This window comes from Panthera tigris, chromosome A2 (assembly GCF_018350195.1).
Source record: "Panthera tigris isolate Pti1 chromosome A2, P.tigris_Pti1_mat1.1, whole genome shotgun sequence".
NCBI classification, from domain to species: Eukaryota; Metazoa; Chordata; class Mammalia; order Carnivora; family Felidae; genus Panthera; species Panthera tigris.
Genome location: NC_056661.1, coordinates 43,372,803 through 43,397,005, shown reverse-complemented (window position 1 = coordinate 43,397,005; position 24,203 = coordinate 43,372,803). Strand labels below are relative to the sequence as shown.

General features: G+C 37.2%; 1 protein-coding gene across 1 annotated transcript in view; it reads right to left on the bottom strand.

Annotated features, from left to right (window-relative positions):
• CNTN6 (contactin 6) overlaps window positions 1-24,203 on the bottom strand; it is a 168,072-nt gene that overhangs the window by 2,133 nt on the left and 141,736 nt on the right. The window contains 7 exon segments of the mRNA XM_007076625.3: window positions 9,645-9,831; window positions 11,171-11,286; window positions 11,400-11,634; window positions 19,099-19,169; window positions 22,971-23,120; window positions 23,234-23,392; window positions 24,046-24,163. Of these exon segments, the coding sequence (XP_007076687.3) occupies window positions 9,645-9,831; window positions 11,171-11,286; window positions 11,400-11,634; window positions 19,099-19,169; window positions 22,971-23,120; window positions 23,234-23,392; window positions 24,046-24,163 (1,036 nt within the window).

Genomic DNA, 24,203 nt, shown 5'->3' with positions numbered 1-24,203 from the left:
ATAAGCAAATTCATTTAAATTCTGGTCATTTGGGAATGTGTTTGTGACAAACTTATGAATTAATAATGGCTTGTTGCATGCCCAGTATTAATGTATTAATCATTGCTTTTGAATTGGTTTACTTTACCAATATATAACTAGATGGAGGGCTCTGTTATCTAGTGTTCCATGTGGTCATCAATCAAAGAGCATGTCAAGCAAACTCAGGCTACAAACCCTTTATACATATCAACACAGAGGTTACTTCCTAGCAGTCTTTTCCATTTTAATCTTGCATTAGTTAGGACTCTGACTTTAAGTAACACAACAAACTCAAGATACTATAAGCAAAACAGTAAGAGATTATGAAGGATACAGGGGAATCTCTTAGAACTCATGGCAAGATGCAAAAGAGCTTTAAGAGGGACAAAACAAAAATGTCAAAAAGCCAAGAAGTTCTTTCTGCTTCCCACCGTTGTGTCTGCTGCATGGTCATCTTACTGTAGATGCTACAGATCTCTTTGTCATTCTCAGCGTATGCAGCAGAAATCGTGACTGTTCTCCATATCTGACATTTGAAATCTACTCTGTTCAGAAATAGTCCATGCTAGAAGCCCCAGGAAAAAACGAGGATTGATTGCCCTTGGCCATGTCTATTGCACTCTAATCAATTGTAGCTAAATACTAAGAAAAATGCATGTCATTGAATATAGAGCTGTTCGGAAACCCAGAAAAGAGAAAATAATTACAAACTGGGGGATCATCCCAAAAGGTGTTTACTCTAAATCCAAAATGCAGTTTTTAGTTCCCAGAAATTAAGGTTGTCTAGGAGAAAGGTGGTAAGTAGTAAGAGAAGATGGTCTTCGAATCAGCCTTCTAAGGGCAATAATGGATCTAGTCCAACTGTAGAATTTTACATACAAGAAAACTAGAGTCCAGGTTGGTGGTCCAGTTATCCAAAAGCAAGCAGTTAAAGAGTGGCTGAGTCACATCAGAATCCCATTCTCTTGATTTCTAAGCCAGTGTTCCTCCATGACAACATGCTGCTTTTCAAAGATTTGAGTCCACATGATTATTTTTGAGATTTAGGAAACTGGAGAGATTAAAAATAATTTAGCTGGAAAGCAGAGGCAAAGATAAAACTACCCAGCAAGATGTTTTTGGCATCTTATTTGAATTTGTGAGGCTGAATGAGCATAATATTTAACTCATTATAACACTGATGGAAATGATTTCTTTCGGAGCTTTGACTCAACTACTATTTAATCCCTTATAAATTACTGGATGAGTCTTGCTCGGGGTGTCTGAAATTTTATTACCATATATTACCATTGCTGTAAACCCACAGGAACATTACTCTTGTCCACCTAGTTACTGACACCTCAATTGAGACACGGCTGAGAAATGTTTCCCCTCTGCTTCCAATAGGGCTCAGTTCCTACTTTACAATGGATTTGTCACACTGAATTATAATTATTCTTGATTGTGCGTTTAACTTTATTGACGGCATGCACCTTGTTCAACTCTGTATTCTCAACCACTGGCACAGTGGTTGGCACATAGAAGACATACAGTCATATATGTTGAATAAATGACTACAATAAGATAGCTAAAGAAAAACCACTCAGAGTCCTGAGTGATTGTCTCAGGTTATATTGATTATGTACTGGGATGTGGTCAGATCCATAGGTGACACAAAGTGGCCAATCCATTCATTATTCTTTCCTATAATCAAGGTCAATTGCCATGGACAAACCTCAAGCAATTCATATGATTTATAAGATAGGCCAAATGGATTAAACTTTCCCTAGTACATTTCTTGACTATATATACCCAATCATAATTAAAGGCCTAAGAGTTTTGCACTTAGTAAGCACTCAATGCATGTTTGCCAACATGTTTTATTCCTGAAGGACTAGATAGCAACAATAATAGTTTTGTAACTATTCTCCCTCAACTATCCCAGGGTGCCTTTTCTAATATTTTTTCTCAGTTATAAAAGCGATCATATAAAAATTCTCAGAAGATACCATAGTTTTAATATCTAGTATGCTCTTGTGGCACATTTCTTTTATCTCTGTTCTTTAAAATGAAGCACTAACATTAACAGCATCATATAATCAATACAGGGAGAATATAAATTTGCTCCTTTGATGTCATTGGCAGTGATGGACTCTGAAGTTTTCATCTATTTTTGTGTATTTTGTAGTTCATTCAGAGGAAAAGTACTGTTTTTAACACTACAAATCCACTGGTGAAGCTCCAGGCTGGGAAACAGAACTGACCCTTCTATCAACTATGTTTACAAGGAGTTTACGACTATGGTAATGACACCAAAATGGTCGCATTTGTTTATCTACCCAAGCACAAGTAAAGTGTTCAATGGACATAAAGTGACAAAAGTTCTACCAGGAATGAATTCTTGGTGTGAATGGCCAATGGCATAGATAAATTCTTTGCTATCTTGCTATCTTGGAGGTGGAAAGAGCTGGCCTTTAAAGTCAGAGAGATGTGAATCTGTATCCAGTCTCTTCCAAGAGGCCTTGGTTTTTCCATCTTCAGAATGAGTCAAAAATCTCCTAGTTTTTAAGAGTTTTAGCTTATATGCCATAAAATATGAAATGTTCAGCACTTGGTTAGTGTTACATGCTAAAAAGCTCAGTAAATGCTAATTCTCTTTCCTGAGAGTAACAGCTCTCCACTCAGATCTTATGACATAATTAATTTTTTCAATTGTGTTCAAAGTGTTTTTTAATAATAATGTAATTCCAAAGCTTGCAAATGACCCACTTCTTAAATATAATTAGAGTAAATTTAACATTCTCCCTTAATAATATTTCTCTTATTTGGGTTCTTTGGATGGTTTTTTAAAGACAGATGGGGGTGCCTGGGTGGCTGAGTTAGTTCAGAGTTTGACTCTTGATTTCGGCTCAGGTCATGATCTCACAGCTCATGAGTTTGAGTCCCATGTCAGGCTCCGGACTGGCAGAGTGAAGCCCGCTTGGTATCCTCTCTCTCCCTCTCATACTTTCTCTCTCTCAAAATGAATAAATACAGCTTAAAAATTTTAAGAAAATCTCTTATAAAAAAAAAGACAGATAAAGTGGTAGAGTTTTAGCTATTCATAGTCAATCATCTTTCTTATCTTTGTCCATGAAGATGACTTCAATGCCAATGCCTTTTGTCTAGTATTTAAATAAATTTTCTGCAAGTATCTTTAGAAAGTTGCTTGATATGAACACTATTAACAGTTCTGGTTTCATGTGCTTAATGTACATAGTTAAACTGGATTTCAAATATCTATGATGACATTGAGATTTCCATTACCTTGAAAATCTAAAACGTTGTCACATGGCTAATATGAAACACATGCCATGGATATCTGTACCAAGTTGGTCAATGGTAAACTCAACAAAACAAGCACTTTTCTAATTTTTAAAAGCGTTCTATGCAGTTTTCAGAAACGAAATCATTTTCTATTAATCAAATGACGGAGTGACATTAAACTAGCCGTCTACAGCTCTAATGCTTTCCTTGTGATCAATTTTTCTGTAGATGGCATTTATATTCAACTGTAGTTCACACTGTGAACTCAATTCAAAAACAACTTCTTATGTTACACTTCTAAGTAACAGCACGGGGTTGACATTTGGGCAAAAGAGAAAGAACATAAGTGCAAGATGAAATAAAAGCTTAATGCTTCCTTTATGTCTAAATATGGATTGATTGCAAATTTACAGCAAGAAAAATCCAGTACAGAGTACTAGTCAGTCAACGACAGGGGCCAAATTGAACCAAAACTTGCAAACACTTTGTGTTGCTGGGTCTGAATATTTCTTTCTATATACGCAGTAGTTTTTTTTTTTTTTCTTTTCTTCTTGGAATTGAGGCAAATTTTTTTCTTCCTTTGATTGTAATCTAAATTCCATTTAAGCAATATCTGTGTGGCTCACAATATATTTTCAATGCCCCTCAGTTTTCTTTTAGAAATAGATAATTTTTCACTAAGCTATGATTCTTGTTATATCACTGATATTTACTTAAAAAAAAAACAAAACAAAAAGGCATCATTATCACCAGTAACAATAATAACAAAGACTTCAGAAGCTTTGCATAAGCTGTTCTTTCTGTTTGGAGATCCCTTTGTCCACTATCTCTTTTTTTTTTTTTATTTTTCATGCCGTATCAAAATATATACCCTTCACTACAAAGCTCCTCCTTTTTATGTATATCTCAGCCTCTTATTTTCTTTGTAGTATTTTTCACAGTTTATGATTCTTTATTTTTTTTTGCTTTGTTTTCTTTCAGGTTGCCTCTCCACTAAAAGAGAAATTGCCTGAAGGCAGAGATTTTGGCTGTTTTAATCTCCGTCAGCCACCTCACCCTATGCATAGCTCATGTGAAGCACTATTTTTCTTGAGTGATTGACTGATTCATCATGCTTCCAAAAAAAGGCTCTGTCTTCTCTTTAGCTTGCCCAATCAGAATAGGCAGAGATTTTGGTAAATGTGAGCTTTGCTTTCTGAGAATTTACAATGGATGATCAAGTATCAGACTGAAAATCTAGACAGTGACAGTATGAATGTGTGATGGATGCAGAATTTTTGCTGTCACCACTCTTCTGGGGTAATCTTGATGTCATCTCAAGGACATGGAAAATCAAAGTTAGATCCAGGGATAGCATTTGGAATCAGAGCAATCTTCAATGTTTCATTAAAGGCATTCCACATCTTCGCTTTGGTTGTCCTTTCATGACCCTTGAAGACAATTTCTGCAACGATTTATAAAGAGAAAGAAAGTAGAAAGTGCTTTCCTCTTTTAAGAAATGCAAAGAAAGTGAAATCACCACTGCAGAAGAAGTACAATAATGTGTTACGATGCACTGAGCTTGTGCTGTATGGCGGCCTCTGGGGCACCTTAGTGTACATAGTATCCTTTAGTTCTCAGAGAAACCTCTGGAGGAAGCCTCATCTGTTTTTCCAATGAAAAAATGGGTTCTGAGTCATCAGGGAATTAGACCTTTCACACAGGTAGTGCATGGCGAAACTGAGACTCACAGACAACCTTCTTTCACTCAGGAGTCCCTTTCTCTTTCCAACACTATCTCACAATGAGCCAAAGTGGTGGAACACCCAGAAAAATTGCAAATACATTAAAGGGGAAAATAGGGGAAACTTACAATTTGGTAGGAAAGATATTTCACCGTTGACAGGCACGGCAGGGGCACGCCACAAGGAGAGAATACATGAAGTAAGGTAAGTGAATGTTAAGTTGTGGAAGATCAATAATTCTCATACTACCATGGCTAGCTAGCAAGATAAGTATAGAAAAGGACTTTGGGACAGATGGTGAAAGATCCTCTTGGCCTTTGTCCTGTGGAATAGAGGAGACAATGAAATTCTGGAAGAATAGGGCATGATTCCATTTTAGGAAGAGAAATCCAAAGACCATTTGAGGTTTAGACTGAAGATTTGAGAGTTTGGAAAGAGAGAGACTATGTAGATGGTTAAAGATGAAGATTACAAATTAGCACAGTGTTCATGGGATGAAGAGATTTGGAGAATCCATCCATGTTCATTGTGTCTCTCAGTCTAATAGATGCCAAAACAACCTGACTAGGCATTTCTTTTCATATCTAAGGATTAAAATACGAAATTCTTTGATTTGTTATAATAATTAAGTGAGATAATGTATGTGGAAAATTAACACAGGGCTTAGGATATATACATGCTCGGTATTTTATAGCTGTGGTCAACATAATAAGGCCCTTTCCCTGAAACATTTCCATATCCTCATCCCTGGAATTTGTGGGCTTAGTATTTTTTTTTAAATTTTTTTGTGTTTATTTCTTTTTGAGAGACAGAAAGAGATAGAACATGAGTGGGAGAGGGGCAGAGAGAGAGGGAGACACAGAATCCCAAGCAGGCTCCAAGCTGTCAGCACAGAGCTTGACGTGGGACTCGAACTCCCAAACCACGAGATCGTGACCTGAGCCAAAGTTGGAGGCTTAACTGACTGAGCCACCCAGGTGCCCCAAGGGATTCGTATTTTTAAGTTTCCCTCTTCTGTCTGGATTAAATCAAATAGAAACCCTTTTAATTCCTAATTTTTAAATGTGTATTTGTTTTCAGGTGAGAAAGAGAGACAGCATGAACAGGGGAGGGGCAGAGAGAGAGGGGGACAGAGGATCTCAGACAAGCTCTGTACTGACAGCAGCGAGCCCGACGTGGGTCTAGAACTCATCAACACTGCAAGATCAGCACCTGAGGTGAAGTTGGATGCTCAACCAACTGAGCCACCCAGGTTCCCTCTAATTTTTTTTTTTTTTTTTAATGGAAAAGAGGACTGTGCCGGGTATGATTAAATTAAGGATATTTAGATGGGAAGCAATCCTGGATTCTCCAGGTGGGTGAAGTACAATCCTTAAGAGGGAAGGACAGAGGTAGGAGGGCAGAGTCAGAGGAAATACAATGACAGAAGCAGAGGGTGAGAGTCACAGGGAGATTTAAAGATAAGGAGCTGCTGGGTTTCAACATAGAGGAAAGGGTCACGGCTAAGGAGTGCAGGTGGTCTCTAGAAGCCAGGAAACACAAAGAAACACATGTTCTTCTAGAGACTCCAAAAGGAGCAGAGCTGACACCAACACCTTGATTTCCAACCGATGAAAATCATTTCTGGCTTCTGACCTCTAGAAAGGTATGAAAATAAATTTGTATTTCTTTGTACCACTAAGTTGTGGAAATCTGAACAGTAACAATAGGAATTGGAAAAAATTTCTATTCTATTTTCATGATGACAATGATATAGAATGTTACAGAATAAAATTAGAGGTTTACTTGGTATTCAAATATAACTCAAATATAATGAGTTAGAGACCTGTAGAACTTCTTATTCTCAAGTCCTTTTGGCTGGGACACTGAAGGATACAGACTGGTGAAAGCCAAAATTAAGAAATATTTGAACAAAATTGCCCTAAAGAAATTAGGAGTTATAAGCGTTTTCATTTGTTTGATTTAATCAGGAAAGAATATGAGCTTAAAAATAATAAACTGCATTTTAAATTTCATGAATCTCCTCTCAATTTTCTCTCAGCAGATACATTCTAACATTACATCTTGGTGAAATCATTCCTTGTTAATCAAACTGTTTTCAAAGGATATGTCCACTCTTTGACAACGATGAGCGCGTGTGAACACTCAGAGAAGCCACCTATTATCTTGGCATTTAATCCAAATTTCAGTTAAGGCCACTTGAAGTATCAAGTACTTGAAGAGGTCAACTGAACAAACATGGGGTCACCATGTCAAAGACGAGTTTTATGCTTAAACACATAGAGTAAGTTAGCACAAACTAATGCATGGTTGATTTAAGTTGTACAGATGATCAAACTAGCAAATTCAGGTTGCAGAAAAGGAAGTTATTTTGAAAGCTTCTTAAAGTAGTTTATTGTTCGGGTCCCAGTCCACCCTAAACTGGTCAATATGAGTACAGATAATATGAGCTGACTTAAGCGTTGCCTCAATTACCGCACTATCGTGTCTGTCCGTCAATCACGATACAAATCTGTGAGGTTTTTTAAATACTATCTTTACATATTTCAAATCACCCTTGATAGTGCCTGAGATAGGAACTGAATTACACAAAGGGGTTTCTGTGAGTTTGGCATCTCTGAATACCTGGACAATATTAAAACCACTGGAAATTTCCATCCAGATTTGAAGATTAGCTGAAAAAGGTTAGACTCCAGAAGGACTCCAGAAGCAAATCATTCATACCCATATATGGCAATGGCTTCATTGATTTGGTCAGCATGGGATAAAACGGGAAGAGAAAGAGAATTACATTTCTAGTTAATCAGTTCTTGAGGACTGCTCATGACCCAGTCTCTTTCAAACTGGGTAGATTGGAAGAGAGCTGGTTTAAGAATTATTGGCCCCACTCTCCCCTTGAAATGGACTGATCCTCAGAGGCTGTTTGCTATCTGTCTGTTTCTCCCTAGCAGTTTCACAGCACCTTGTATTTTTCAAGGTGCTCCTATAATCAGCACTTCATTTATGCCTCACCAATGATTTGGGAAAAGAGTGAAGGTAGAGAGAATTTCCACTTAGCAGATAAGAAAATTAAAGCAACAAAATGGAATGCCTTGTCCTGTTTCAGGTCATGAATCAGTGATGTATCCAGAATTAGAACCCAGGTCTTTGGCTACTTGCCTGGTGATGTGGACATAAATGCATCATGTATTCTATAGTCAAAGGTTTAATAACTGAGATGATGTCTAAGTTCTTTTTGGATAGGACAAATATATGTTTACGGGAAAAAAAACTTTATATCACTTGATTTTCAAACTGACTTCAACCACCTGTTCTTTTTCAATACACAGAAAAGAATACTGCATTTAACAGCAAGCTATCCTTTTCCTATGTATCCATATCTATAGTCTTCTTCAAAATTCAACAACTATATTTGAACTATATAAGGTTTTAACTGTTTCTCAAAATTCAGCAACTATATTTGAATCCTCTTTTTTATTGGGATTCAGAGACCAAAGAATGTGTTTTTAAAAGCCCGTGAACACAAATAATTTATGTTCATGTGCAACAGGTAAGGAATATACAAGAATTATACAGTCATAAAAAGGACATATGGCAGCTGCTCCTAAATCATATTTGATCACTGTGCCTCATAATATAGAATACTTGTGTAATACCAGGCTCACTCATAGAACATAATGCAACAATGATCAACTACTCATCCTTTATTCAGTAGGCCTTGCCTATGTGAAAGACAGCTGGCTGACTATTAAGGGAGTTAAAAAGAAGCAGAAGAGTTCATTCTTAAATCTGAGGGACTTCTAAGTATACTGCAGTGATAAGTTATTCTAGAAAGAAAGAGCTAGACATCTGGCAGTGCTAGGGCCAACATCAGAGTACAGTCTAATTCTCAAATGATAAACAAGACAAAATAGAAACAAATGAAAAACAATTTACCAAGCACGTACTAATGTATGTACTAGATATATTCTTTACGTCTTTCACTCTTGAAGAAAGCCTTGTGAGGAAATAGGTACTATTATTCTCACATTTTCCAGGTGAGGATATTGGGACTCTGCAAGATTAAATAACCACTCAATAATCCAAGAATGAGAGGTCAGTTGTTTTTTTTTTGTTTTTTGTTTGTTTTTTAATGTTTATTCATTTTTTGAGAGAGAGAGACAGAGCGTAGGAGGGGGAGGGACATAAAGAGAGGGAGACACAGAATCTGAAGCAGGCTCCAGGCTCTGAGCTATCTCCAACTGGTGAGCCATGAGATCATGATCTGAGCCAAAGTTGCATGCTGAACTGCCTGAGACCCGAGGCACCCCAAGAGGTCAGGTTTTGAACTGAGGTTGGGAGAGGGCATCAGAGCCTATGCTTTTAAACATTACACTCTCCTATCTTGCATCTATATACTCAGAATATTTTCTCTTTTGGAATTCCAAAAAATCAAAATGGTTTCCTTTGATTGTTACCAGAAAATTTCAACAATTATCCTTATTTAAGGGACAAACTAACAAACAAAGCAATAAGTAAAATGAGAAGATGGGAGGAATGAAATAGAGAATGAGCAAAGGAACATGTTTCTATTTATAGATGAATCTTGGTCCCTGCAGTGGGATGCATACTTACGAGACTTTTTGGTGGTAACGTTGACTGGGGGGCTTGAGGGCCCTGCCCCTGCAGTGTTGTAAGCTCTCACGGAAGCAAAGTAGATGGTATTAGCTTTAAGCCCTGTGATGTTTTTGGTTGTGACATTCCCACTGACTCTAATTTTCCCAATCATGGATTCTTTGGAGTCATCTGTCCAGTATAATACCTGATCATTAAAAACAAAGAACAAACAATTCATTGTTTGCCAGCAAGTATCAACCATGGTAGGTTATGGGAAGGGAGGAGCATAGGAGCACAAATAGAAGAATAGTTTCTAATTACAATGGTTATACAACAACAATAAAATAATCAAAGTCTAAGATTTACAGGGAAGAAATTAAAAAATAAAAATTCACAATGGAAATCAGAGAATCTAGAGTTTTTTTAGGTTGCCAAAATAAAATATTGCATGAGCTATCTAAAGGTTATTGACTGTAACAAAAGGTATATATAATCACTTGGACCAAACCAAGATTCATACCATCAACAAAGGACTTCAGTTACATTTGGTTCTTGATATTTCCTCCAGAGTTCTTTGAGTGACAGGTTAATTAATAATTCAACTTATATCAGGCTCTTCCTATACATTAGTACTGATTTATGCACATTGAAAAAGACAAAAGAGAATAAAGCTTGGTGCCTGCCTTTGAGTCCCTTATAATCTAGTTGAGAGGCTAGTATATATAGGCAAACAGAATGCAGAGGATACATTCCAAGTAAGTGATATTGGGAAAAAATGCTCTGGGAATTTGAAGAATTCCAAAATCAGGGAGTGATCAGAGAAGAGTTAGAGGAAGAAACTAGAAATGAGCTTTCATAAATAAATAGGATTCAGATAAGAGGTAAGGCATTCCTGGATTAGAGTCTGTTTGGACTAGAAACCGCATTAAAAACAAAAGCAAAACAAAAACAGTGTAAGGAGCAACTAAAGAGGTATAGAATTATACTATTATTGTAACTCCAAAATAAAATAAATGTGTTATCCATTTGGGGAATCACTGAATTTGCAAGCTAAAGAATAAAAAGTAATTAAGAAGTCTCATTGTTTAACTTTGTGAGAATTAAGGCCCATAAATATGATTTACCTCATTCTATACAGACTATAAAGGACAGATTAATGAAAATCTAGGATTTTTTTTCTTATCATTTAACTGCCTTTTCCAAGATGACTACATCTATTCAAGTCCTGCTCCAATTCAAAGACAGCTTTCTCAATAAAATTCTTCTATGATTCAAGATCATTGAGGATTAGATATTTATTATTCCCCAAGAAACAAATATGATGGTGATTTGAATGTATAAATGAGATAATCATCTGGTCACCTTACAAATGGCTACCATTTGTTAATTTGCTTGCTTAAGATCACCTAGAAAGATCTCTTCTGCTCACTCCACAGCTATAGACATACAACCTAAGAACTAGGTTAGTAGCATAGGGCTACTGAACAAGAATTGTATGGTTAGCTGGCATATTCATAAGTGGAAGTGAAATTAATATGGATTACCTCATAGCCCAGCACTCTTCCAGTGTTTCTATTCCAGGCAATAGCATTCCATGAAACCTCCATTTCCGAAGCAGAAAAACTCTGGACAGAAGTTCCTCTTGGAGCCAGCTGAGGTTCTATCATTCAAAAAAAAGACACAATCATCTTCAGTAGAATGGTTCATGGAAAATGAATGCAACATATGCATATATTCCCAAGTATGACCATTCCAGGGCTGACCACAACTTACCATCTTCCCCGGAGTAGACAATGGACATGGTACTCAGAGATCCTTCTCCTTCATTATTATATACACCCACTTTGACTTCAAAGGGAGAGAGGGGGGTGATACTTTCATTTCTGTAAACAAATCTTGATGATTCTACAGATGGTACTCTTTCCTTGGTCCAGGTTGTTGAGCCAACTGGCCGCAACATGATGATGTATCCAAATTCCTCTCCATTCTGTAGTTCTTCTGGAATTGACTTGGGCAGAAGTGATCAATCACTGAGTATTTACAAAAATATTTTATGGAGCTACTATAATTTATATTGATTAATTGGCGTTTCTTTTGTGTAGAAAAACATGGATATTAACCTTGTTTAATGAAACATTGAAAAAATAATAATACTTTTATTTGGAACGCCAATTAGGAAAGTGATCCCAATTAAAGATATTCAGATAAATAAATGAAAAATTTAATGGAAATGTAAAACAGGTTTTACATGTTTATATCTCTTTCCATGATTATTTGTTAAGTTGAAATAATGAAATGTTATAAAAATAGTTCAGAAGATTGTAAGATTGTATAAGTTAAAACATAATTTGGATATGAATTTTTAAACTCGGCACAAAATTAACTTATTAACTATTTCAATGCTAGCTATATTTTCCTTTCATAAAATTTTCAACAAATTCTTATAAGATACATGCAATTATTATATAATAATATTTGCTTTAAAACTTATAGAGCATCACTCAAACACAAAAGCATAAAAGACCTTCCAGTATTTTTAAAACATACATCTTCATTAGTAGTAACATCAGGGTGTACTCTTCCTGACATTTTTAAAAACAAAACAAAACAAAAAAATTTGCTTATTCTCACAGAGACCAAATCCTGTAAGACTCACTTAAAACATAAACTTATTAAAATTACAAAACAAAAATAGATATTAGTTCCCCAGAACTCTACAGATATTACACTATAAATAATCACGTAAAATAAACACACAAAAATGAATTTATGCTTGAATTTAGACATATATTCCATCTGTTTACAAGAAGTTTGTATTTTAAAATCTATGAAAATGTAGGTTTTTTTTTAAAGACAAATGTCTTCCTTGTCTTTTCTTTTTGAAATATTTTGATACGTTATTAAAGGCATACCTGATAGGACATTAATGCTCCAGTCCCGCATAGCTACAAGTCTTTTTAGGAGGTTTTCCTTGCCCATACATATCCATTCATTGTATCAAATTATCCCAAGACCTGGACCACATCTAATTACCCAGCAATGGGCACCAGAATCAATGGTGCCATTTTAATCACTATGAGGTCCCGGGTGCCAAATCTTTGTGTTCCGTAGTGACTGATGGACCCCATCAATTCCTCTCCCCTACAGATTTTGATTATGAAACATAGGTGGGGCCAATACCTGATAAACTTAGAGTAGGCAATAAATAGAAAATATACAATGAATATAGTAGGAATAATGAAGCAATAGAAGTTAGGAGGCAATGGCAGCTATAAATCACATAGAGAAGAGACAGAATGTAGCAGTTAGCAAAATAGGAAGTTATAAGTAAAGAAACGGGAAGAAGTGAGCACAAGCCATGAGGGACCATTGGAGCTGGATCACCAGAGTAGCCGGCAGCAGACTAGAGCTACTGTGCTCTGAACAGTGATGAACGACGTTCCACTTCTTCATTTGACCTGCCTGCTTGGTTAGTGAGACTTTTTTCCATCTTCATTACCTCCCGTGTAGCTTTAAAAGAAATCCCCATTAACTGAGACGACCTGAGCTGGGCTCTGTTTCTTGCCATGTGGAACAGTCTAACAAATACAGAAAGTGAAAAGAGGAAGAAAAATACAGGTACAAACACCTGGGGAAGGAAATGTTTCCTTGCATTAGCACTTTTCACAGGGAGATCAGAATTAAAACAGTTAATTTTTTGTGGAATGGAAGAGATTTATGAGACCTTAAGCTACTTGCCAAAGGATTTGATTTGTTTCTGATGCTACTCTGGTCTCAGATTTAATCAAGATGTTTAGCTCATCTGAGAAAGTTAGTGATTTTAGTTTTTGTTAGTCAAGACAATTTGTGTTTCTCATGATGTTCCCTCAAGAAAGATCTGAGTCTAACATACATAGTTTAGAAGGATGCCGTGGGGGGCGGTGGGGAGGAGATACAAGATACTTGTTAAGGGTCTTCATTTCATTCTTCCCATATGGGCAGGGGAAAAAGAGCTATTTAAGACGGTCAGGACAAAGCTTCCTTCTTTAAGGAAAGCAAGTGGTCAGTAGAATAAAGAAATTCAGAAATTCTTCTGGTAGTAAAATCTATTAACGTTGGTAAAGGCTAAGAACGGAATATGTATTTACAACATTTTTTTTAAATGTGTTTATTTATTTTTGACAGAGAGAGGGAGACAGAGTGCGAGTGGGGCAGGGGCAGAAAGAGAGGGAGATACAGAATCCAAAGCATGCTTCAGGCTTTGAGCTGTCAGCACAAAGCCTGACGTGGGGCTCAAACTCACAAACTGCGAGATCATGACCTGGGCCAAAGTTGGAAGCTTAACCAACTGAGTCACCCAGGTGCCCCTGGAACGGAATGTTTCGTATAGACCAAGGACAGCAAACTGACCTAAGAGCCAAATCTGGTCTGCAGTCTGGTTTTGAAATAAACACAGTCACAACTGTTCATTTATATATGATATGTGGATGCTTTTGATGATGATGGCAGGGTTGGAAAGCTGTGAGAGACAATGTATAGCCCACAAGGCAGAATAATTTTCCTGAGCAGCCCTTTACAAAAAAATGTATATATATAATATATGTTTATCAACTCCCAGTATAGGTGTTTATCTCGTACTTCACAGTACTTTATCCCATATTCCTAATTTTATAGTCCTATTTCATATGACATATTTACCACAAGTATCTCAAACTTGAGAGTATCTTAGAGAATAAATTATGATAATATGTGAATAAAGATACCCCTAAAAAAGGAACTGGCATTTACTACACTCCAAGTTATATATCATTTGTAGGTTGCTGGAAACAAAACAAACCACAACAAATAAATAAACACAAAATACACATTACTTTGGCACTGGAGAAAACACAAGAAGGATGTTTATTGCAGGCAAATTATACCATGGTGTACCTACATGAGCAGCAGTCAGGAATGACCAGTAAAGCTGTCACTTGTAAACCACAATGGTGGATTCTGACTGAATTTAGAATGGTCGCTGGATGTGCATTAGTTTTGAAAGTCCGTCAGGTACTATTACTTCTACCATAGCAATGACTTTGGCCTGGCATGGTCTCTCCACTCCCAATTTCTTTTTTAAAACATACTTGAGATAAGATAGGGTGGTAGCTTTCCTGACCTTCCATGCTGGATTAAGATTGTCCTGTCCTGTTGGTCTCTGAGCATTCAGACCTTTTTAAAATTTATATTTGTAACCCCACTGCTTGGAACAGAGTTCCAACATTCATTTGTGTTCATTGAATTGAAACAGTTGCTAAATGCCTTCTTGTGGCTTTAACTAATGTATGTGTTGCCTTCTAAAAATATATAACCTATTCCTGAAGGAAGTTTGGGCATCAGAAGAATTTGGCTCAGGAACTGAATGTACATGATGCCAAATGTGAATGATAAATGGGAAACTACATTCATTAATGCAGTTTCTGCAAGTATCTGCATATCTGATACCACAAGAAAAAACACAGAGGAAATTATTTTGATTTATTATCTTTTTTTTTAAATAGAGGCCAGCAAATGTTTTTTGTTTTTTTTTTTTTAAAGAGGCCAGATAGTAACGATTTTCAGCAATGGGAGACATATGGTCTCTTGCAACAGCATGAAAGCAACAATACATTACACCTGAGAGCACAGATATGGTGTAGGGGAATCTGTATAAAAACAGGGAGCAGGCCATAGGTGATGGTTTTGGGAAACACTTTAAAGAACAAGGACATTATAAATCATGGAAAGATTTTTTTTCTTCTTGTAACTGACTATTTAAGAATAGTATTCATAGGGGGTGCCTGGGTGTTTCAGTAGGTTAAACATCAAACTCTTGGTTTCAGATTGTGTCATAATCTCATAATTTGTGATTCTGAGCTCCACATCAGGTTCCGTGCTGATAGTACAGAGACTGCTTGGGATTCTCTCCCTCTCCCTCTTTCTCTGCCTCTCCCCTGCTTGCTCGCTCTCTCTCAAAATAAACAAATAAACAAAAAAATAATTGGACAAAAAAAGGATTTCCCATTCATCTCAAATATTGAATGTGCAAAAACATTATCAACCTTTAGTAATTTCTCACCTTAGAGGAGAAAAAATAATGCGCGAAGTCAGGCCAAACTCCTTGTACACTATGATGAAATGTTTATTTGACCTTCAAAGAACACTGAACCCCAAATAACCTACTTAGCATCGCCCAAGGCAAGTGTCTTATAGGCTCACTTGGGAGCCAATGTCTTTGTGGGAAATGGGTTCAGAGGACAAGAATAATTTGATTAAGTTACTGCTTAAGGCACACACACAGGGACTCGTGCCTATCCTGAACCATGACATCATGTGCAGATAAGTGGAATTAAAATTTAACAAAAGAGCATGGAGCAAGAGCTCTGTGTTCAAATGCTGAGCTGCCCAATACCCATATCACATTTATTTTTTTTCTTAATGTTAATTAATTAATTTATTTTGAGAGAGAGAGAGGGAGAGCAGAAGAAGGGCAGAGAAAGAGAGGGACACAGAGAATCCCAAGCAGCCTCCGTGCCATCAGCGCAGAGCCTGATGCAGGGCTCAAGCCCACGAACTGTGAGATCATGAGTTGAGCTGAAATCAAGAGTCGGACACTTAACCGACTGAGCCACCCAAGTGCCCCTACCCATACCACATTTCTAAGCCTCTGTGTTCTTATCTGAAAGTGGCATTACCCACCTTCTAGCATCACTGTGAGGACTGAATGACAGGAATACCCAGTGTAGCACAGAAGCCCTGTACATGCTCTACAAGGGTTGTCCCCTCTCCCTCAGGCCTCTGAGAGTATCTTCTCTGTCAGGACACATCCACCCATCCAATAGGTACTTGGACAGGCCATACCACATTCCAGGCACTGTGCTGGGTTCACAATGTGTACATGAAACTACATGTTCCAAAGAAGCGATGACTTTCAGAGTAGCTACACCTGGCTTCTGGCTCTGTCATGTACAACTTAGAGAAAACAACATCTCTGTGCACCAGTTTCCTCACAGACAGAAAGGGTTTGCTACCACTACTCCTCTTTCTCTATATTTAATGGAATTCTGTAAGGAATAAAATGGACCATGTAGATATAAAAGGTCTTTTGCTACTGCAAGATCATTTACAGATGCAATGAATTACACTTACAGAAACAGGGTTCTACACCTCGGCATTATTGGCATTTTGGGCCAGACATTCCGTGTGGTGGGGGCTGTCCTGTGCATTGCGCCCTGGCCTCTGCTCAAAAGCAAGCCTCCCCCAACTTCTTTGTAACAACCAAATGTGTCTTCAGACATTGTAAAATGTCTCCTGAGAGAATAACATTGTAAAATGTCCCCTCTTGTGCATGTCAGCCGTGATGGTTTTTAATTAAAACATCCATGGCCATCATGCTCTTAAGTGTAATGTTAAAAAGTCCAAGTAAGTGGATGCTTTGGCAGTATGAAAGTTGTTATCAAAATGCCAAAAACATGTACACAGGTAATAAAAAAGGGCAGGGCTCTTTTATCAGTTACACCTGAGGCTCAAAGCTGACAACAAAGTTATGACACGATATGCATTCCAAGGAGAGACATCAAGCCATTGATAGGCAAAATTTAGCCCATCCTCTATGACAAAGGTATATCAAAGGAGTGTCTGTTTCTTTAGGGATAGATTAGTAGGAAAATATCTCCTCTGACACAGTTGTAGAAAAAGCTGTGCATTCCTACCCCTCTACCAAGGGAAAGTAAAGGGGCCACTTCCTTTTTTTTTTTTTTAATTTTTTTAATGTTTATTATTTTTGAGAGGGAGGGAGACAAAGCACAAGCAGGGAAGGGGCAGAGAGAGAGGAAGACACAGAATCAGAAGCAGGCTCCAGGCTCTGAGCTGTCAGCACAGACCCCAACGCAGGGCTCGAACTCACAGAACGTGAGATCATGACCTGAGCTGAAGTCAGCCGCTTAAGAGACTGAACCACCCAGGCACCCCTAAAGAGGCCACTTCTTATCATTTGCCTAACCATCTGAAGAGGCCTCACAAAGAACCAGCCGGTATGTGCTCTCTGGAATTTGGGACACATGGGTTCTTTTAACTAAGAAATGCCTGAGCAACTTGTAAAGGGGAGAGAGATCTGGACAGCACATGGTAGCAGAGTGAAAAGAGAGGTTAAGCAGGCATGTACTATACTCCTAATGAACACAGAGCAAAGGTGTTTGCTCAGGGTAAATGTGCATCTCATGCAAGGGACCTGTCCATGAGCAGCTTTGAAAGGGACTCTATCCACAAAGACCATCTAGAAGAGAAAGATAATCTACTCTAGAAGAGGCTAGTATGAACCATGCCAGACCCCAGGAATTGAGGAGACTTTTCAGCAGTCAATTGGCTTTGCACCAAGGAATTATAACTAGGAGTCCCCAGTGGGGGATCTTCTGGATGTCCCACTCCCCCAACCAAAAAACAAAAGCAAACAAAAAAACAAGTACACTATAAAATAACAGCATCTGATGGGTACAGGAGGGGGAAGTCGGCAGGGGGGGCGGTGAAACAGGTGATGGGGATTGAAGAGCACACTTCTCATGATGGGCACTAAATAACGTGCTCTATATTAATGTCACTACATTGTACACCTGTAACTAATATCCCATTGTATGTTAACTACACTGGAATTAAAATTAAAAACTTAATAAAAAAATAACAGCATCTGGTCATTTGCCACTTTTGGAATACACCAAAATCAAATTACAAGTGTACCAGCAGTCAGGATCTTTTCAGTACTTTTCCTCTTCTCCCAGCCCAAACCCACTATAACTCTGGAGAAGCAAGAGGTAACAGTGAATGAGGAAGGAGAAATTCAACAGCAGAATGGGGAATAGGTAAAGATCTGACTCTACATTGCCTTTCACACCGTAGAAGCCCTAGGCTGAGGCAAACCCAAGCTACCAGAAACAAGAAACTTTACGTTGGAGGAAAGTCTAAAGTTTATGGTAATAAACCAGGCTGAAATTTATAACAGGTATTAAAATGAGCCCATATGTTAATTCATAAGGATAATAATCACAAAAGCTACACCATTTGCTCAAGCTTTTATCTAGATGCAGGGAAGGCCTTAAAGAACAGTGATAGGAAAAGAACTTTCTACTTGCACGCTACAGAGTCTAACTCGTGCACAATAGTCCCAGAGACAATAAATACAATAATGTCTAGTCCCTCAAGTAATAATTAAAATGCTACTGACAAACCTGAAATAGACATTGAAGTTGTTTTTCTTATATGTGGGAGAGAATTGTGTTGAGTCCGTTATCCTTTCTCACTTGAGTAGAAATAAGAAGAGTTTCCAATACTTCCTCTAAGTAATTCATCATGGGGAGTCTTTTATACCATGTATTTTTATATATTCTCCGTAGTGATCAAATAAATCTTTTTGTTTTTCAGTATTCTTCCTGGCCAGCTAAATCTTTTTCTTTCAAAATAACTCAGTTGGACAGAAAATTACCTCCCACGTAATGACGAGTTCCGAACGACTTCCTCCTCCTCCGTTGATGTTTGTTGGCGCCACAACAGGCACTGAAAGCAACCAAAAGAAATGTGGGATGGCGATTATTAAAGTACATCTTCATCAGGAGGCATTTTGTTTTTAGATTTCACCTTTCAACATCTCATGCTGCACATTGTGAGACAGTCTTGCATTTTTAATGAACATAAATTATGTTTACACATATCCAAATTTCTAAGAGAGAGGACACAGTTGTGTTTGATACATGAGCACCCTGGCTCCAAAATTAATTAAAAATCGAGTAACATCGTGTATTTGACATTATTATGCATCATCTACTAATTGGCAAAATGATGTTCCATTCAGATGGTAACAGTGACACTGCTGATTTAGGGCCTAATTATACAGTTGTGCTGTAAACAAGTTACTGAGGCAGTGTATTAATTAATTCTTTTTTTAATAAACAAACTAAAATGATTTTTCTTTTTTTTTTTAGTCATCAAGATAGTTTAACATTTAAAAATACATTCTTAAAAATATGTAAGTAAGTCTTGTAATTATAACTCTGTGTTTAAATCTCACATCTCTCAGTACAGAACAGGAAGGTTTCTTCCCCCTAACCTTTCACTTGCCAGCTAAGGATGCGGCCTCCTGTCAGGGATGTGACTGAGGGGATATTCTCCGTTTAACTCTAGGACTCTAAGGCTCTGTGGTAGAACATTCCAGATGACGATCATTTTTGTGAATTAGAAAACAATTATGCCCTTCAAGTATACCCTTGTGAGGACTAGTATAATGAATAATAAGTAGTCTGAGGAAAATTACAAAATTGATGACAGTGGTATGTGTGGGCCTTGCATATCATCAGACTGGGGTTTTACTTTACACATGTGGAAATGTTAAGATATAATCCTTTCATGGAATAATGGCAGATGTATCCTAATGCTGTGATAATGGATAGCTCTGCAGGATATATATAAGTTTAAAGCTTATTTATTCATTTTAAGAGGGCGAGGAAGAGAGAGGGCAGGCTAAGCACTATCAGTGCAGAGCCCTACAGAGCAATGAACCCACAAACTGAGATCATGACCTAAGCTAAAATCAAGAGTCACTCAGCGGACTGAGCCACCCAGGTGCTCCTGCAGGATATATTTTCTAAATGTTGAAACATATGCAATTATCTGTCTTTGACCATTTGGATTAAAATCCAGAGGTGAGAGGGTGGGCGTGCCTGGGCACGTTTGCTGACTGGTAGGCAGGAATTAAAATATGCAATGTTTAATTGCCCATTTCAAAAATTTTTTCCCACTGTGGAAACCATTCAGACAAATCTAGACTACTTATTTTATTTACTGCCATTTGATACAGATGTTGAACTTCAGAAACAACATAGTGATATGATAGTCTAACTGTTCTTTTTAATAATAGTACCTGTCAGGCATGACCCATTTTCATATTCAAATATACCCTAACCTTGCCTGCTTTAACCTTCACATGTATTTAAAAGATTGTCTTGTACCTAGACCCTACTTTCGAAGTCTTCCATGGCCTTTGGCCAAAAACAAGGTAAATCAGAGTGGGTTCTATAGTTGCAAGTTTTCTGTACTTGACAACACATGGTAACACTTTTTCAGAACCATTAAATAGTGTAGATACATAAGGAAATTATTTTAGAGTAAACTTTAATTTGCTTTTTACCAAGTTTCCAATATTCTGGCTAATAAAGTTCCTTTTTTATTCCATTTTCAAATGAACCATATTAAACCTAAAACCATACTGGGAAGAAGGGTCTTTAAGGAGCTACAATGGAAAAGAAAAGAAAAGAAAAGAAAAGAAAAGAAAAGAAAAGAAAAGAAAAGAAAGGAAAGGAAAGGAAAGGAAAGGAAAGGAAAGGAAAAAGAACACACTTCATTCAGTATGATTCAGAACCTCAGGGTAATTATTATGAACACCGAGTCTCATTATGCTACTGAAAGAAGAGTGTCAATGGTTAATAGAAAGTAATGTACAATCCTTACTGTAAAACTTTAGTATTAGAGTCAAGCCTGCCAAAGCTACAATGATAGAAATAAGCTGTAAACAAATGACCTAAAACTCAAGCTAATATCAAGTCATAGGCGACCCCTGAAGATTCTTTTCCAATCAGACTATGGTAAGGCCTGGGAATTTCTATATATACACATTTCCTTATGCCAATCTCTTGCTCATCTAGATTAAGACCCATGGTTATGGAGAACGCTGATGCCCAAGTCTCAAGGTCTGAGTTCAAATCCTGCCTCTGTCTGAAACAGTCAGCCATGATTCTGATCTTTCTTTTCCTCCTCTGTAAAATGAATGACTCTCCTCTCATTTCTAAACTGCTAGGATGATTTAACTTACTGTCAAATACGTTGTTTTCAGTTCCAATTCTAAAATAAAAATACTTATATTATCTTTAACTTGGAAAAGCCTCACTGACATCGGACAGTTGAGCACACTTAATTGAATTAGTTTGTGCTTGTTAAGCTGAGCCAGTGACAACAGAGCGATCCCTCACTTATGTTGCTGAGTAAGAAAGTGAATTTGTCAGCGGTACGCAGCAAGAAGATCAAATGTGACCCTGGATGTAAAGTTAGGAGTGGAACAAAACGGATCCATTGAAAAAAGCTTAAGAAGGGGTGATTTCTGAGCCAGGTTCCACCTGTATTTTGCTGTTCAGCGAACCAGCTGATGCTCAATTAGTGCTTCTGTTAAATGAGCTCAGGATTTACCTCATTTGCATGGGAAATAATTTATACTATTGCTCAATGAAGCTGCAACTAGGTCAGAGTTGAGAAATAGATGGAAATGTGTGGCTGATTGCACCAACAGAGTCTCAATTAATTCTTGGCTACAACATTTAATGAAACAAGCACTAACTCATTTGCATCTACAAATGTACAGATTCCCTGCTGGAGTTTGGCTAGAAAATAGATGAGATGAGAGGACAGTTTCTGAAAAACTCTTATTTTTGATATGCCTGCTTAGCTAGAATCATCTCTCATTGAACTTATATTTAGGAGAAAATATTCCTTGCTTTGTGTACCTAAAAATGTGAAAATGAAAGCTGCTGGTTTCCTGCCACTGATTCGGGGCCCCAAATCGTACAAGACCCATAAAAATGCTTCTTACTTTTTCTTTGTAAGATCGATACCATAAAGAACAACTGTATTCCCCTTGTATTCAAATATTTCTGCATTAATCAGTGTAGATTACTTGTCATAAAAGACATAGTTTTACTCATATTTTATACAAAAATAAGTAGTTTATAGAAAACTCTGGATTTCAAAAGACAGCATTTTGTATATGAAAAATGCACCACACAGTTTTTTTTTTTTAATTCTAAAATTCTAGGTGCAACATTAAAATCCACATACTGGTTGCAGCCCTAATCTGTGTTAGTTTCATATACTAGGAGAAAAAGGATGTCATTAAGATGATAACTACAATAGTTTATGTAGAGAATTATAATCCTATATTCTACCATTTACCTATTAAATGGTACTTATTAAATATAATCATAATCTTATATTTACTGGTGTGAATATAATATATGTCCTATTTCTGACACAGTTGTGATCATAATTTTCTATTTCACCTAAAGATGCAACATGAATAGTAAAGATGCATGTTTTCCCTCTCTTACCCAGATTTTGCGACATCAGAATTATACATCTGTCAAAAATCTTACCTGATCTTCCCTGAGTGGCTTCCCTGGGCCACCGGGGTGGCTCAGTCACTTAAGCATCCAGCCTGGGCTCAGTTCATGATCTTATGGTTTGTAAGTTTGAGCCTCACGTCAGGCTGTCTGCTATTAGCACAGAGAGCATGTTTAGAAGACATTAATTTCTTACCTGACGCTTTGGTTCTTAACAATTCTGATGCTTTACTTGGTTCTCCAATCCCAATGCTGTTCCCAGCAACGACACGAAATTCATATTCCACCCAAGGACTCAGACCAACTACTGTTGCATTGTACGTCTTACCACTGAGAATTTCTGGAACTGAAAAGAGGGGGGGATTCAGGCAGGAAAACCAGCACTACTTAACATCAACCAATTGAACAAACAGATACACCTGTTTTAGAAAATTACCCCAAAACCCTGGTGTCACTTACCAGTCGAAACAGCCTGCCAACCCACAGAAAATGGTGTCCGAGCCTGAACAGTAAATATTTGAATGGGACTATTATTATCTGAGCCTGGTCTCCAGCTTAGTTGAGAAGTAGTACTGGAAATGTGTTCCACTCTTACATCCTCAGGGGGACCTGGTGGACCTTGAAAAATACGTTGGATGATAACTATATTGAAAATTATTAAATTCATTGATTTGGGACAGGGCAGTTTATTTTTCTCTCTTACGCTTAGAAAATAAAATATTGAACACAAGGTATTTTTAACAAATTATGTGAGATAAAGCCCTATTAATTCAGTTTACATGGTGAGATACTAATTTAGAAATGCTTCCTTTGAAGATTAGAAAATTTCAATCATGAGATGGGTGAATATCACCCATTAGGGAGCTACTCTGAAAAATTGAGAACTCTCAAAAATTGGGAACATCTTTCATCTATTCCTTTTTCAAAAGGTACCTTGAGTAAATGAGACTTATATAGAGAACTACAGGAATATATCACTTTGACTCTCTTCTGATAAGAATGCTTTATGATAGATAGAAGGCATGGCTACGTTTTACGGACTGACACTGCTTGCTGAGGCTGGTCGTTCATTATAAATACACAAAACCTACTCCATTCAATATCCATATCCACACTACATATGCCATGGAGTTCTGAGGTTTAGAAAATAAAAAATCTGTATTTTTATCTCACTTCTTTATCATGATATGGTTACTCAGAGATCTACCATTCACTTATTAACATTTTTTGCTGTGAATAAAGTGCTCATTTGTTTCCACCATTATGCTTACCTCTAACAATGATATCAGCCACAGCAGATAAACTTTCCAGAGTTGTTTTCACTGTGCATAGATATTTTCCTGAATGATTTAACTGAATATTCCTTATCATCAAATCCCCAACAGATTCCTGCAGATAGAAAGCGAAAAGGGGATAAAACATAATCATA